Source organism: Pangasianodon hypophthalmus, chromosome 20 (assembly GCF_027358585.1).
Source record: "Pangasianodon hypophthalmus isolate fPanHyp1 chromosome 20, fPanHyp1.pri, whole genome shotgun sequence".
Lineage (NCBI taxonomy): Eukaryota > Metazoa > Chordata > Actinopteri > Siluriformes > Pangasiidae > Pangasianodon > Pangasianodon hypophthalmus.
The window spans coordinates 8,028,860-8,046,970 of NC_069729.1; the positions used below are offsets into that span (position 1 = coordinate 8,028,860).

The window sequence follows — 18,111 nt, forward strand, 5'->3', positions numbered from 1 at the left end:
TATGCAGGAAATGTCTGAGACTCAAGCACTAAGCCAAATCTAGACATTCTACAACTAATCACTTTAATAGCGAGACAGACTTTTCCACATTTTTGCTCACGGAAAATGGGCATCATTTATCAAGCTGATATGAACTAATTTAGTCAAATCGCTCGCAGGAGCATTAATACAAACAATATTGTATCCATGAAAATCCAATTATGAGAGCTCCTGAGTTTGTGTAAATTTACATATGAGACATACACATATTTTATTTACATATAATCGGTGAGTTACTAGAATTTTACGTACGGATTACACTGTCAATTACACATAGGAGTTTTAATGAAAATTTGTGAAACTCATTTCACAAAAACTAAATCCAAAAGAAATACATAAATAAAGAAAAATAAGAGCAGTCGTTCAATTAGAACAAAGAAATGTGTCGGTGTATAAATGAAGAAAGAGTTAGTGTGTGCCTGTGTTAGCCGACACGCTGCAACTGCTGAGCTGCATTACTGAAAAAGTTAGTGCACTCCATGTTTTCAGCTGTGTGTGTTCCAATTTAATGAATGTCATGGGCGTATGAAAATGAAGATAACGTTTCTTTCGTTCGGTTTGGCCTGCAAAAATATTTACACACAACTTTACTAAACGTTCGATAAATTCGGTTCAGTGACGTAAACACACTATTAGGCTCCAACACCTAAATACGTGTGCAAAAGGAATCTGTTGACGGTAAGTGGCCCCTATAATTCATTATGGGTGGAAAAATTCTGGAAAAACTCACCTTGACAGAGTAGGCGAGTGAAATGGTGACGGCAAGCGGAAGCCCTTCAGGAACAGCGACCACCAGCACCGTCACACCAATGATGAAGAACTTGACAAAGTACTGAATGTAGATGGGTGTGCATTCGGCCTTCCACTCTCGTCCCTGCACCCCGAATGTATCGATCACGAAGTACAAGATGAGGATGATGACGGTCACGGCAGACATGATGAGACCTGCAGAGAAGAAAAGCAGTTGAAGGACAATACAGCCCTAGAGGAAGGGAATGAGCAGGAAGCTGTGTTCACTGACTACTTCTAACCCTCAATATTAACAGCTGTGCACCATCTGAATCTGATTTTATTAAGACATGCTGTAGAAAGTGAGAATGATGTGGAGTACGGCCCAAAGGCACAGGTCTGTTTTTATGCTTGCTGACACTGTTTCTTTACACAGTAAGTTAAATAAATGCACTGAACCAGGAGAGGGTATGACAAATGAACTCATTTGCTGAGTTTGTTCATGATAATGCAAACAAGCAGTCGGTTCGTGTACAACCTCCCAGAAACTAATTAATATAAATATTCTGTGTAGCACAAAATAGCAGGAGAGCTTTAATTTTGGCCAACTCTTGTCATGCTGGGAAGCGATTATTATGTTAAATGTAATTCTACTCTGATGAACGTCCACGTCTATCCACACTGTTAATTTACCTCAGCAAAAATCCAACTGGAACATGTCAGAATAATATAATTGTATTAGACTGATTACAAATCAGTTTGCTTTAAATTCCCGGACCTGCTTTTCCGATCTGCACAGCCAATCTGGTCAGCTTGCCCTGCAGGACAGACTTCTCCTTCTTGGTGACATTGACCTTCTTCACTTCTTTCTCCTCTTTCTCCTCGCATTCGGCTCCCTCCTCACTCTTCAGAGGCTGGATCTCCAGAGCGATGCCATCCTGGGTCTTGGCTAGAGGAGAAAGAAATGGGAATGAAGGAAGAGCATGCAAAAAAAAAATTAAAAAACAAATAAAAAAAACACCACAACAACAACGAAACAAACAAACAAACAAAAAAAAACGGATAAAGGAGAAGGGATGAAGGGCAGAGGGGAAACAGTAGGCAGTTCAGTGATGGCTGGAAGTCAAAGAGAGCAAGAAACACTTTCTTTTTTTTTTTTTTTTTTTTTTTACATTAGGGGATATTAATGGAATGACTCAGACCTGGCTAAGAACAAGCTGTTATTAAAGCAAGTTACTTATGAACATGGATGAAATATTAAAGGCAAAGTCATAAATTCAGAACACAATACTAAACATTCCTATTAATGCTGCTTTGCATTTATAACATTATTGATCCATGATATGGCCTGTGAGACTATCTTTGCAGGCCGAACATAGCATTATATGTATACTGAATATACATACACAATATATAGGCTTTTTTTTTTTTTTTAAAAAAAACCTTTATACATTCTACAAAACTCAAATAGTTATCTGAGTGAGATCTTTCGAAAATGGGAAGTCTAACTTCATTTTATACTTTAGTCTGCTCAGGAGTGTTTTTAACATCTTATCTATTCACTGTGGAATGACTTTCCACAATTCACCGACTCTACTCTTACACTATTGGGTGACTCAGTGCCGCCTCATTTAACCTAACCGAATTATTCATTTTCTAGACTGATGTTGGGGACCAGGCACTGAACAAAAGACAGATATGATCAGGGTAAAACCGCCTTCCACAAAAACACTTATCGCTGTATCTTAGAGTTCGACTGTCATAACTCAATTATTCCTCAGACAGACCTATTGCATTACTGGACATCTGACTAAAATAGAAGCATAATGGGATCTAAGATCCAATTCAGGCTTTTTGCTATGGTCAAACATTGATCCCACCCCCCAATTTCCTGCCTATCTCTGCCATGAGGGCTGGTGGATAACCCAGGGCCCCTGTACAGCAGTGTAAAATTATCCTGGAATGTCATTTCCAATACTGAAATGGTAGCATATGAAAATTAATGAGTTCCCAAGTAAAACAAGGCACTTAAAAGTAATACAAGGCACCCTGAAGGCTAAGACTGACGGACTGACAGCACGCATGACAAGGAGGGAAGGGGACGAGTGTGTTACAGACAAAATTCAGACTCAATAAATAACAAAAATAAATAAATAAATAAATAAATAAATAATAATAATAATTAATCAGAAAAAAAAACACAACCAGATATATAGTAAGCACAAAACAACAACCAAGAGGAAGAAAAAGCTGAAAATTTGGAGATTGTTTTATTCTTTTTTTTAAACTGATGCAGAGAAAGGAGAGATAGAGGAAAAAGAGAGAGCAAGAAAGAGATCGAGAGAGAGAATAATCACACAGTGAATGTGGGATACGGTGTACGAGACAGCATGGGTTCCTGAGCACACCCTGGAAGGAGGCAACAGTGAGACACACAAAAAACAACAACAAAAAAACAAAAAAAACAAACAAGAAATAGATGAAAAAAAACAACGATTTACAGCCCACCAATTTGGCAAAGGGTGCAACTCCCACTCGGCCGAACCCAGAGCTATTATTCAGGCTATACAAAGAATGCAGCCCTAACACCGACTTGAATGAAAAACTGCAGATGAATGCAAGCCTAAGGACTCTCAGAGGAATAACTCTATAAGCTTGTCTGACTTTCCACCATGTGGGTCATGAGAGTGCTGCTGTCTGAAGCAGATGCTCTGTCCACAATTGCAGGCAGGGAGTGGGCGGAGCCTGTACAGGGTAGATACATCCTTTAGCACTGAATAATCGTTGACTCAAGCTCCACACGCTTGGGCTAAGAGCAGCTGTGCACACACATCACGTGTCTGCTGTACTCTTAAAGAGAAACTCCACCCTGAAGCACATTTGGTGCAAATTTGCTGGTTGATGCTGTAGTTTCCTTATTCCTGTAAGAAGATAGTGGGTGTTTGCCATGCCGATGTTGAGGGGTGGGGAGGGTAGGGGTTTAAATTTCAACAATCTTCTAAATCATATGAGAAAATGGTTAGGCTTCACTGTTAGTACCTAAAAACAAAAGTGCAAGAGCTTCTTTTCTCGCTTATCATTTTCCAACAACATGACTACTTTAAAATGGGCCTTCAATGGAAGTCCACTGTGAATCACATTAAATATGGTGATATTGAAATATTTGTGATGCACTTAGTGATTCTGGGGCTAATTTGTTGGTTAAGGTGTAGTGTAGGATAAGGCTGAGCTCTGCTGCAGCAGATGAGAGTTGCACTCTTTCACAGGTAAAGCGAGGCGGGAAGAAGCTCCCATAGGTTCAGCAGAAAGAGAGTCAAAGCAACAGCGGGAGAGTAAGAAAGAGAAAGAGAGAGAAAGAGAGAGAGAGACAAAAAGCTAGAGTGAGGTGAGTGAGATTAACACGAGACTCCAAGACTTGTCGCTGAATGGGAAGGGAAGGGGGGGGAAAGGGGGGGGGGGTTACCTTTGTTGCGATTTTCAGGGGCTCCTTGTTTTTTACCTGTTCAGAACGAGAGAGAGAGGGCGGAGGACTGATATATAACATGGATTAAAGTAAATGAACCAGACACAAATCAAAAAGAAAGCAAAGGATTCAAAAACAGGATAGAAATAAAATTAATACAACTTCACACATGTGAGTGCGGGCTAAAATGTGTCATCTCAAGAAACAGCAGTCAACTCTCTTCATTTTTAATTATAAATCACAGGCATTTTGCGTGATAATTATAGAGCCGTTTTTAGAATGTATAAAAGTTATTGCTTCTGTTCATTTACTGGACTGTACGTTTAACTTCGACTGATGTCTGGCTCTGAATATATCAGCCAGTAATCAGGCCATTACTTTTAAAGAAGAAGTGTATAATTGCTAATGCTAAATGGGATAAAAATGTATGAAGCTGCCAAAACTGTCATGGTGTTCAAAGTGAGCAATATTTCAGGGATGTGTTGCTGCAATGCATCATCGCAGCAGTGCAATATTTGCACTCAAGAAATCGAGACTTGAGAGTGCCGGTTTTCAAATGATTTAAAGGATTTTTTTTCCATATGCAAAGGTGCCAACATTGCTAAGAAGAAACTCCTAGCAGTCATAGAGGTGGGAAGAAAAAAAAACTGAATTTTACTACAAAGCCCTAGCACATGTCAGTGGACAAAACACACTACCAGAGGTAAATGCTTGTTTTTCCATGTTCTGAGTCTCTTCACTTTAAATGAATGTCTGCAGAGTGAATTTTATTTGCATTTGGTCTACTGAAAAACTGAAAAAAGCAGAAAAGTGTAGTTTTCAGGTGTCTCCCATATCAGCGTAGCAAGAGGTTACAGCTAAACCTCAGATGTTGGCACCTCTGCTTATGCCTCAATATGTTTCTAACTTGACATTAAGCTGAAGTTACATTGGTTCAAAAAACAAACAAGACGGAAACCGAAATTGAATGTTGGAAAAACCTAAACAAAAGCCCTATTTTACACTGGATTTACATTCAAAATAAGACAATATAGAGCCAAACTTGGGAGGGAAAACCCATGCAGCCATTGGAAATCAAATCCAGAGGGCATGGAGTGATGCCAGCTGTTGGTTGCATGTGTGTGCTCGGACAGTGTATGTGCTGTTCTGACTGTAGGAGTAGCTGAGCAAGGATTTGAAAATTCAGTTAAATGGACACCTGACTGCATTTCTACACCTGCTTATTCATTTCTTCTCAAATCGACATTCTGTGTGTTCTGTTCAGATCTTATTAAACACTACATTTTGGAACAGCCGGCTTCCTGAACACCTTGCCTTAGAAATGACACGTTCGGCCCAGCAAAGATGAGGAATGTAAATCTGACCAAGAAAACCAGTTAAGTTAAAGAAAAATACACAAAAAAAAAAGAAACAAAGAAAACAAACAACAACAACAAAACAAAACAAAAAAAATTCAAGATAAGGGATTAGTTTAATGTGAATTAAACCAAAGTGGGGAGTTACTGATCTCCACCGACAAATTCTTCGTCTTGATCTTTTCTTCAAGCATCTTTTGTGATGCTTGAACCTAGTAGTAGGTTAGGTACAATGAGTTCTCGGATGGGCAGAAAGTAAACTGAATGATATATCACTCAAATGCCTCTTACCTCTGAGGGGTTAAGATGAGAAGGCTATTGCCCATGGGTATTTGAAGGGAAAGTTGGGGTGATTTGGCCAGGTTTCTACTTATACAAAGATGACGAACTATGTGCCGACTTACCTTTCTTGACTTTCTTCTCCTCCTCCTCACCGCCGGCTCCAAGCAGAGTGAAAATGATTCCGGTCTGGGAGTTCAGGCCAATGGCAGTGACCACCATCCTCCCAGATCCCTCCATCACATGAGTTCCTGAAGAAGGTCAAGGTTAAGTGTAGTCAATTCTTTGCTTAGAAAGTCTATCTTAAAATTAGCAGATTGTGTGAAGCTCTGAAGAAACTATGGTCAGTGATCAAAAATACAAAGACATACAGTAGATACAAGGGTTACAAACTAGCTACAATCTATGCCCATGTGTCTATTGTGATATGTAGATATGTAGGGGTGGGATTATTCGATTCAATTCAACATTGTACAGCAATTCTAACAGACATTGTTCAAAAAGCAGCATTATATAAGTCTGGATGTAAAGTTACATCTGTAATGAACAAGGCAGAGGTGACAGTGGCAAGAAAAAACCCTGAGACGACATGAGAAAGAAACTCAAAAGAGAATTCATCCTCTTCTGAGTGACACAGGATAGTGGGGTTATGAAAGCTTACAGTATGAAAAAAAAAAAAAAAATATATATATATATATATATATACACACATATACACACATATATATATATATATATATATATATATATATATATATATATATATATATATATATATATATATATATATACAATAAGTACAGAACCATCTATATGATTACAGCAGCAGTTCTTAGGTTAAAAACTATAGTATCCAGGTAAGATTCTCCACTGAAGCAAGGATGAGACTTGGTCATAAACTGTTTTTGAAAAGTTCAAATCTTCAAGGTATCTATGTGGAAACATACACAGCAGCAGAAAGTGAGTCACAAGTGCAGAAACTCCAAGCAGAAGCAGAGCACCAGGATGAATTAGACAGAGCCAGATGATTATAATAGTACTGACAATATTCACTCATAACGCCTACTTAAATGAATAAATGTAACAAAAAAATATCTACATTGTTCTAGTAAGATGAGTAAGGCCCAGTGGATATAAGCTATTCACCTCAGTACTGTCTTTAGACCAACCACATGGGTACTTGTCTGAAATTATGACTGGAGTTATGGGGAGCGCTTCCTAAGCATAATAATTTCGCCACTCATTTGGGTCATGGCTCATGTATTTGGGTCATTTTTCAATGTATTTAACTGTATGGAAAAGCTCTGTTTTTTTTAAAATAAACATAAATTGCATGTAAAGCATCATGATACAGAATCAGCATTGGCTAAAGTAGTCAATGACAAGCTGCTTGCCTCGGATTGTGGATGCATTTCTGTTTCTCTACTGGACTTTATATATTGGCCATTATATTTTAGTGGACATGCTTGAAAATATGGTCAGGCTATACAGGCCAGTTCTTCCTTAAATAATAGAGATTCTTCAGAACCCAAGGTGGTGCAATAAGGTGTCCCACAAGGTTCTGTTTTAGGCCCCCATTATTCTCTCTTTATATCCAGTTACACTTACAAGTTGTGCCAGATCTGTACTATTCCAGCATCACAGCTACATAAAATGGAAGAACTTGCTGAAGACATAAAAGTCTGGATAAAGAGAAATTTCTAATATTAGCTGTAAGTCTGCTACAATTGCACATTGACTACAAAGTGCTGGTTAAGACATTTCATACTTTAATATGGGAATGAACAAGTTGCACGATGCATGTGCCATCATTGCATGATGCATTATATGACCCCAAAACTGTGGAATAGTGCCCTAGAGGACACTATGAATGCTAGTTGTAAATGTGTTTCATTAAAATGCAGATTAGCAACATGCTTGGTTAACCTAGCCTATTCATCGTTCTTAGCTTTTTTATCTCATGAAATGTCAACTTCATGATTTCTAGTAATTTCCATGGATTCATGATTAATTCATTAGGGATTGTAGATTGTTTCATGAACATAGCCATACTTAATACTTTCTACCAAGTACATTAAAAATAAATGTAATAATTTAGTATTTGCAATACCACCGTAGTGTTAGAAGTTATTCACAGTAATGCTTTATGAAAATGTGCCGTTTAAAGCAGATACTGTGACATATCAGAAACCAGAATATTGGTTTGGATGGTTATTGCACTATAAATATTTCATACCGTTCCATCCCTGTAGACTAAAAAGTACTAAACTAACAGATACTCACCAGACAATAGCATTGGGTCTTTCTCAAGAGACTTCTTTACTTGATCTGACTCTCCGGTCAGAGAGCTCTCATCGATCTTCAGGTCATTGCCTTGGATCAGAATCCCATCAGCGGGAAGCAGGTCACCTGAGGACACAGAATGATGAGCCTTGTGTTCTCTTTACTCATGCAACTGACTCATGCAAGGTCTTAATTTCATAGCTACAAAATAGGAAGATTTTAAAACACAGGTGAAACACCTTTTACACAGGTGAAAGTGCAAATCAGAAATCGGTTTCATATATATATATTCTTATATACATATATCATATATATTCCTATATACATATTCCTATATATATTCCTATATACATATGTACTCTCTGCTGTATATGTTTATTTTTTCATGTTCATTAGAGAATGGGCTATACTGAATCAAGCAACATAATAGTTAAAGAATGCGAGTGAAGGTGGGGAAATGCGGGAGTGAATCTCATAAAAATATAAAGAGAATATAAGCCATAAAGAGAAAGAAGGAGGAAAGAGAGTGAGACTATCAAGAGGATATTAGATTGACAGAGATGCAGTGAGAGCGAGGCTGCTTGCGTTTGGCCACCATGGAGACGGCGCTCTCCTGTGGATCTCTTGTGACTCACTTATGCCTGCTAGCATGAGTCATAACCGCGCTAGAGCTGAAACAAGATCCTCGGACCTCCGGGCATATATAATCTGTTACTATTGACACTATGCAACCTAAAGCTTGTTTCTAAGACGGAAAGAAACTAAAATAATGAAGAAGAGATGCACATGACTCAGAACGAAGTGTGATTTAGAAATGGTATTCCTCTCATATAGATCCAGAGGGATTCCTGAAACCACTTTCACAGCTGTTAAATAACCTATTGAGCAGTGGTATCTCAATGACCAGAAGGTTGTGAGTTCAAAACCCAGGACTATCCCTGTCTGACTTTCTGTCTGGCCTGGAATGTATTCTGCCTCATTTATAAATCACTTTGAATAAAGATGCTTGCCAAATATATACAAGTAACAGTATACCAGGAAAATACAATTACTATTAGGAATGAAGCACACTGCACATATTGTAGCCACACTTCAACATCAGCCCCCTGTCTCTTCTGGAGTTACAGCATGTACTCGCTGCCATCTTATATTTAAGCACTGCACAATGTCCTCCCACTGTACCTCATAGAGCTTCAGCATATTTACACACTCAGCTCACACACACACACACACACAGCCTCCCCCCACTACGCTATCACCTCTTGTCCTCCTACCTTTCTTACTTTCTTTTTACTTTCCATTATAAAGTGACCTTTAATATGAGGGAATATGTACAGATGAAATTCTCAAAGAATTCTCAAATCTGACTGGTCAGACAATGTTGATAAATTTTTATTTGATACGGTGAAGCTTTCTGTATAGGACATTTATTTATCAATTATAAAGCCACCGGAGAGTCTTCAAGTAGGACTTTGCTCTTTCTGGTTTCTTGGTAACTTGAAGTGTGTGTGTGTGCATGTGTGTGTTTAAATAAGTCTTATTAACTTTAATAGAAGGACAAAAGAGAGAATGGTGAGTGAACAACACTCTTACAACAAATTCTAACAGGAACAAACTTGCTTGGTAGACATTCCACATCATTAGAAAAAAATAACTATAAACTGTTAAAAAGTAAGACATGTAATTGTTATGTTGAGACATGACATAAATAAATGTAAAAAATTTGCAAATGTCAAATTGTTGTGGCATAAGAGGAATAAACCATTTCATGGTGTGCTGTTATTGGAAAATAATCAACCTCAAGGTGATAACATTAAGTCTCTTCTTTGCGTCGGGCCGCATCACACCACCCCATCCTTGACTATTTTCCTAATCATGCACTTTGTCAACTCATCATACCGTATTTGATCTGCGCGATATCTCCCACCACGATCTCAGCCACAGGGATCTGGATCACTTGACCCTTGCGGATGACGGTGAACTTCTGCTCCTGTTCGATGCGACTCTGCAGCCCACGGAACTGCTTCTCTTTGCTCCAGTCGTTAAATGCCGTCACCAACACAACGATGATCACCGAAAACAAGATAGCAGCGCCCTCGATCCAACCCGCCTGGGCTTCACCTTCATCCTCCACACCACCAGCAGCCTGGCCACAAGCTGGAAGAAAAAGCAATTACAAAAAAATAAATCACCACACCACAATGAGTACAGACTCTGTAATGGACTAATTTCATTAACTCATACAATTATCACACAAACATAAAAAAAACTAGAAAAACAATTTAGCCATTAAACTCAGAACAGCATGGGGAGGCCAACACATGTGCATAGAAACAAGCTACACTCATTAATTGAATATCTAACATAGTATGTACCTAATTAAATGGCCAATGAGGGTGCCTAATAAACTGGGAAAGAATAGAAAGTGAGCTTTACTTGGGCAAAAAAAAAAAGGTTTTCGAAAATCCTTACCACCATTCTGCATGCATATTTTCTTATACTTTTTGGTGGCTTCAAATAAAGCAAGCTCTTTTGTTGCTAAAGTTAACTGAAATCTATAAAAACCATCATTGAAAGCCACTACAAAGCCGTTAAAAAACATATATAACATTTCCAGACCACCAGGAAAACATACTTGGCCTGGCCACCCACTGGAATCACACATATGCGTGCACACACACACACACACACACACACACACACACACACACACACACACACGCACACAATGGTGCAAAGCATCTCATGCTCTGACTTTGAAAATACATAGCAGTACATTATGCATATTCTCTGAAGGGAACAAACTCACTGACCACAAGAATTATTTACCACACTGGATTAAACATCACTGACCTCATTTTCTCGACATAATTTTTAAGGTCACGGTTGCACTGTGAGCCATATGGTCAAACTCATAACTCTGCAGTGGCTACATCAAACCTTTCGAGTATAAGAGAGGCCTAAAGTAGCTAATGTGTTGACAAAATACAAATTTAAAAGCAGTCAGCTGCGATAGAACATTGTGCAGATATGAGCGCCCTGGACACATCGTATCGTTTTCATATGTACAGCTCTTAAATCATGACTGCTCAAATATTAAAGATATATGTCACTTCGGTTTACGAGTTATATTATTGTAGCTGACATTTTTATTTCACATAATGTTTCTACTGTCTCAAAAATGGCATTTCGGCCCTACCGATATAGTCTATTTCAAGTTTTGTCCCATTGCTGTTATTGGAACTGAAGACGTTGCTACAGTCCCAAGTTAATCCCTCTGTCAGAAAAATGCCTAAAAAATATCTGTCTGTGAGTTTATCCTCACTAAGAAGTCCTTACACAGCATTGTTTTCACACTGAATACTTGGAATCCACTGTATTCCACTCCTACTCCGATCACCCCTGCTATGATAATGCTAATTCCTGGAAATTTGCAAGGCTTGCCATCAATTTCTTATTAGCAACAAGCTAACTCTAGTGAAACTCCCCAGACTGAACTGTTTTGTACACAATTTCTAGCTAAATTAGAAATATGTTCCAGCTTTATAGCGAATCTTACAGTAAATAGTAGTTAGAATATCTCAGAGCTAGCATATCTGAATGTCTAGCGTCTTTTCAGCTTAGTCATTTCTGCTTTGCACAGCAACTGTTACAAAAGTTGGAGTAGCGTAGCAAAAAACAAAAAAACAAAAAAAACAGCACTTGCTAGTGGGCAATTTTAGTGGACAATTTTCTTTCTTTTTTTTTCCCCTCATTTTCTAGTTTGGCATCCCATCCATGGTGTATTCCCACTTCACACCCAGTGTTCCCAGTATAGGTTCTAGATCCACCACAATTCTGACCAGAATAAAGCACTTACTGAAGGCGAATGAATAAATAAATAAACAGATGAACACCTAGTTCTGCTGTTACCAGTAATAGGGATGGGCAGGAAAATGTTTCAAGGCATTGTTCAAATAATATTCAAATATCTGAACTGCCGCATGCACACCTGGGAAAAGACACGGATGTGTTAATCCATGAAGCATTAAGTGTTTTATACAGTGCAGCATTTGTGAATGCTCAGTGACTGTGGTGGCTTAAAGCGCAGTGTTTAATAAAACTCAAATTTGACCTGCTGCCAACCTTTCAGAACTCAAGCACTGATGTAGCCCCGCAGTATGAGACGTGGCAACGTGCGTCGCACTTTGTATAGGCACGGACAAAAAAAATCTCTTCCTTTACCTGCACATTTTTACACTTTTTTTTCATTTACACTTGTTTCATAACCCTGGGCCCAGGATACTGCACTGTGATGTGGTGGGCTGGGTTTATACTTGCTTTCAACTACGCATATGCACAAGATGGCTGCTGCACGTATTCTGAGTTCATTCAAAGCGTTAATACTGTGATTTGCGCAAAATGGTGCAGTACCAAAATAAATAATGGGGATAGTATAAGTATAATGTAGCTAAATGAATCCAATAGAATGAACAAACTAGAGCTGTGTCTAAAAATCACATACGTATGTGCTATTCTAGACTGTGTTTGAGTATTAACACGAACTGATTATCCTACCATGGTTAGTGTTTGAATAAAAAAATTAAAAAAAAAAAAACTCATCTGAAAGGCCTGTTTTGTGTATTAATATTCTGGACCTTCTAGATTAGTAAATCCTTTTGAATGTAAATTTGAGATGCAGCTCATGACAACAATCATAACGCCAGGAAGGGAGATTTTGGCTCTAATCTAGTAAATGTTGTTTTTAGTCCTACAGTACATAACACTCAAAATAATACTAAATAATAATACTCAACATGCTCAATTTACTATTTTAATTTTGTAAGAGTCTAAAATAACATCCCTAACTTGTGGATGTTATTGGTGAGCCTTATTTCTTTCCAGTTACGATTATCTCTATGGTAACATTGTTTGACTGACTACTTTGTGACTAATGCTCGCAGAAATCACGAATATTAGTACTCATTTCACGATTAGTTCTGGTCCTTCCTCACACTTGTTTGTGTTCAAACTTAGTTCTGGAAACTTCTTACCACTGTCAGATTCTTTTAACGCCTTGGATTGGATTCTGCCTCTCTTATTTCTTTGGATAAAAGCTTCCGCCAAATCAATAAATGCAAATCCAATTATCTAACTTTGTAATTATCCCTAAGCTCAATACAATGCAAATGTTGAGAAGCCTGAAATGCTGCTGTCTTTCTCACCATTACTGTCATCTCCTTGTGGGTGGTAGAAGGACAGGCCCAAAGAAATGATGGCAGCTATCTCCAAGATGATGAGTGTGACGTCCTGCAACGCCTCCCACACCAGCTGCAGGAAGGTCTTGGGCTTTTTAGGAGGGATAAAGTTCCTTCCGAAGGCCGCGTGGCGCTTTTCCAAGTCCGCCGGGTTTCCAGAGAGCCCTGGAGATCGAAAACAAATGGAACGCTGTGAATGCTTTGTGCAAAACAATGCTAATTATAAACTAACAGCACAAAAGCTTGGAATAAAATGGCCGATCAAGATAAACAACTATCATTTTCCATTAACACAGCAGCATGACACAGCATAATATAAGATTTCATGGGAATTTTTTTCTGGCATATAATGGTTCTTATCAGGAAAAAGTACACATTCAAAAACTTTTTTTTTTTTTCCTTTTCCAAAGATTATCCATGATAACGCGTATCAACACTTAATACTTCAGTTTATGATAAAAGTAACAGAATAATCCCTGTCAGATAAACATGCATTTTTCCATCTGTGGAAATGTCAATAACTTAATAATTTCTGTTTACAATACATGCATTTACCAAACTGTAGATATTTCAATGACAATCATCCAGTAAATGACCTCTAGTCAACCCTGGGAACCATTTTGCATGGATGGAAATCAGTCAGTGTTTCCTTAAAGGAGAAGCTGTATTTGGTCAACAGCCTAGCCCTTGTTGTGCAAAGAATTCTCAGTCCTCAATTTGCACAATACTGAGAGGTCATAAATGACAACACCCACTGGAGTTTCCATTCACGTCTCCATAAGTGCAAGAGAGCATAAAGCATTAACGGCAAGAAAGGTTGCAGGTTAAGCCCAACCTAAACACACCCTGTTCCACGGAGACAGTCCAACTGGGTGGATCGTGCTTTGGAGCTGCAGCTGGATTTCATTTCATAGCGCATTGTATCACACTTTCTGCTGATAACGTCAAGGCACACACAGAGCAATGACTGCAGGTGTAAGAAAATGGCTATGTATAGCAGGAAAAATTCACAGTATGATCAATCACCTCAGGGAGATTTTTTTCTTGCCGTTCTTGCTCACTGAGGATCTAAATCTCCATCCGGATTTCTATACAGCTGCTTTTTGACAATGTCCATTGTTAAAAGAGCCATACAAATAAAATTGAATTAACATCATAACACCATATTAGGGTTTTGGATCATCAGGCATCACACTGTCAACTTTAGATTCCACTTTGTATTTTCAAAGAAAAGGCCATTAAATGTCATTTTTCCACACTGGAAAAAATTATTTGCTCAGGGTCACTGCTGGAGCATTCTCTAACAAGATGTCACTTATCCTTTATTTGGTCTTTCAAACAGTAAAGATATATGTTTTCAGATTAATGAAATTAGTTAAACAAATCAGATTTCTTTATCATGGTATATCATTACCACCTGTACACCTACTCATTCATGCAATTATACAATCAGCCAATCATGTGGCAGCAGCGCAATGCGTAAAATCATGCAAATACAGGTCAAGAGCTTCAGTTAATGTTCACAGCAAATTTCGGAACAGGGAAATAAAACATGAACTTCGTGACTGTGGTATGGTTGTAGGTGCCAGATATGGTGGTTTGAGTATTTCAGAAACTGTTGATATCCTGGGATTTTCACACACAACACTCTCTAGATTTTACACAGAATGGTGCGAAAAACAAAAAAAACATCCAGCAGTTCTCCAGGCAGAAAAGCCATGTTGATGAGAATGGCCAGACTGGCTTGAGCTGACAAAAAAAGCTACGGCAACTCAAATAATCATTCTTTACAACCGTGGTGAGCAGAAAAGCATCCCAGATTGCTCACCACGTCAAACCCTGAGCCGGGGGAGAGCCCTGCAACCCTGCAAGGCGGCAATGCTACTTGCTGCACCACTGTGTCGCCCACTGCTCGCATACCAGTAATCATGTACCACCTCTCAAAATAAGCACAATAGCTGTAAAGTTAGGTGAGTTAGCATTACAAGCAGCATCGAAAGTACACGAAAGAGCTTTACAACACTAAGAGGGGGTAGTTCCGGGCAAATTTGGGGGAAACAAAAGCTTTATCTACGCATATTATTTTCACTTGATCCATTACAGCATATAAATCACACCATTGCTAGTGGATGTGTTTGGTGTCTGCGCACATGTACGTGTGTGCTGAATGCATGTGTTAGCCCAGACGCTCCCTTCCAAAACAGCCACATCACATCCACTCCATAACTGTGCCAGTTGGATAGTTAATATGCAGAGTGTATGAAAGTGACAAAGAGAGAGAGAGAGAGACAGACCACTGGAGGCATCTGTTTATGGTGTCCCAAGTGTTTCCTTTTATGACCCCCCCTCCCCACCCCCACCCCCCTTTAATTAACTCTGACATCTGATCGCTGGGAGCGTGTTATCACTCTGTAATTGTACCACCATTCCTCAAGGTCTCTCTTCTCTTTTTTGCTCAGATCTCTGGAGGAACTCGGTGGACATGCGACAGTTTCTAACCATACCAGAGCAAGAGCAAGAGCAGGAGCAGGTGGTCGCTGTGAGTAGGAGTGTGTGGGTGTGTGTGGAAGCGAAGTCACAGAAAACCAATCTCCAGCTCGCCTCTGACCTGGCAGCTTATTGCATGGCCTGCAGACAAAGCCATGAAAAAGCTAAGGCCGTGTGTGTGTAAGCGTGTGTGTGTGCGCGTGCAAGACAGAATGTCATCATAAAATGCCCACTTGGAAGTAAAGCTTTTCCCACTGCAATGTGAGTGGGAACTAATTTTTTTAATTTATTTATTTTATTTCATAAATTATATTATAATTATTATCATTTTCTTTTTTTGGACCACCGTCTCAATCATTATTTATTTGCACAATTTTCAGAGATGACAAACGACAACACCCACTGAAATCTCTGCTGATGCTTTTAAATCAAATAAAATTGAAAAGCTACAAATTAATGAAAAAAAATACAAGTACATTAACATTTACAGCATAAAATTCTAATCCAGCTGTGTAACATACGTAAATATACTTATGTTAATACAGAAGTTGAAGTAAAATGTTTACAATTATTAATAATTCTCTATTATTAATTCTCACAACTATAAAATTATACGCTCACTTTATTAGGAACACAGTACTAGCACTGGGTAAAACCACATTTTGCTCTCAGAACAGCCTTGAATCTTCATGGCTTGGATTCCAGAAGGGGTTGGAAACATTCCTGACATTCTGGCCCATGTTTACATTGCTGCATCAGAGATGTGCTGTACCTCTGACATCCGCACATTCTGCTAATCTCCTGTACTAGCGCATCCCAAAAGTGCTCTGTTTGGTGCATTATCGTGCTGGAAGCAGCCATTATAAGATGGATAAATTGTGGCCATCACAGGATGCACGAGGTCAGCAACAATACTTAACAGCCTCTGGCATTCAAATAATGCTAGATTAGTATTCAGGGGGCCAGTATGTCCTAAGAAAACATTCCCCACACCATTAGACCACCACCACCAGCCTCAGCTGTTGACGCAAGGCATGCTGGGAGTTATATCTGTAGCTGCTCCATAGGATCGGCCGTTTGGAAAATTGAATGAATGAACAGGTGTACTGGTGTTCCTAATAAAGTGGCCAGGGAGTGTATACATTGAACCCAACTGAAATAACATTTTAATATTATATATTAACATATTATATTGTATTTAATCTTCAGAAGTGAAAACTACCCTTTCTGCCAAAACCTAAGCTTGAGTGGACAAACTTTCAGTGCATTATTATTATTATTATTATTATTATTATTATGCTAGAATATTATGGAGGCTCTGTCCTATTTCTAAGAAGAGTGATAAGACATAAGGGGATAAAGGAATCAGGAAGGAGTAAATGTGATCCGAAAGAAAAAAAACAGCGCCCTTCAATCTCATTCTCTCTCTCTCTCTCTCTCTCTCTCTCTCTCTCAGCTGATCCCCACATCCTTCAACTCAGGGTCACATACAGAGGACTCAAGGGGAGTTCGTTTCTTTTGGGTTTAAGCCGTTTATTCATCACTTCTGTTGATGCAGTTCTTCCTCATGCGCAATTTGGCTGCCTGTTCTCACTGCAGAGCTCTTTAATAACACAACAGACAACTCCCCACTAATTGAGTAATCTTTATTTTTGCCAGGTTCTGCAAGTTAGCTAGAGGGGCATAAGGTCAGAAGTAATTTCCACCATTTCCTCTCTCTCTCTCTTGCATATTAGTGATGTGGGCGATGGCGACTAACTGCAGCACCGTAATTTGTACGTGTACTGGCATTTTTTACGAGATTGGGAATTAAGGCGAAAGCATCAAGGGCCTCCCGGAGGAATTGCCGAGTCGAAGGCAGCATTTTAATGACAATGGATTCCTGCAGCTCCTCCATGAGCTTTTCTTCTGCACCCACGCACCGCTTTAAAAAATAAATAAATAAAAAAGCCCCATCGACGGTTCATGTCAGTATTACAGAATGAATGGCAGTGAGCTATAATATCAGGTGAACATCAGAAAAAATGACCACAGTGCAGCCGGAAAATGACTGACATATGCGACGCTCAGAAATTCTGCAAGATCTGTATCCATCCCTGTCAAACAGAGGCATCACAGTTCTGAGGAGAAACGACAGTCATATAAATCAGACCGCTGGCCATGAATACACCTTTGTCCCAGTCACTACTCTCCGCGCTGAATGCAGATGAAGACATGACATGATAGAGATTTTAGCTTT

General features: G+C 38.9%; 1 protein-coding gene across 5 annotated transcripts in view; it reads right to left on the reverse strand.

Annotated features, from left to right (window-relative positions):
• Positions 1–18,111, reverse strand: part of atp2b4 (ATPase plasma membrane Ca2+ transporting 4) — a 115,401-nt gene that overhangs the window by 41,047 nt on the left and 56,243 nt on the right. For 3 of the 5 annotated variants that reach the window (XM_053227074.1, XM_034314465.2, XM_034314466.2), the window contains exons 3-9: positions 13,353–13,550; positions 10,048–10,305; positions 8,149–8,274; positions 5,991–6,116; positions 4,232–4,267; positions 1,547–1,717; positions 770–984 (exon numbers count right to left, since the gene is read on the reverse strand). In XM_053227074.1, the coding sequence (XP_053083049.1) occupies positions 770–984; positions 1,547–1,717; positions 4,232–4,267; positions 5,991–6,116; positions 8,149–8,274; positions 10,048–10,305; positions 13,353–13,550 (1,130 nt within the window). The remainder of the gene's footprint in view (positions 1–769; positions 985–1,546; positions 1,718–4,231; positions 4,268–5,990; positions 6,117–8,148; positions 8,275–10,047; positions 10,306–13,352; positions 13,551–18,111) is intronic. The other 2 variants (XM_026935659.3, XM_026935661.3) reach the window with 1 other exon arrangement.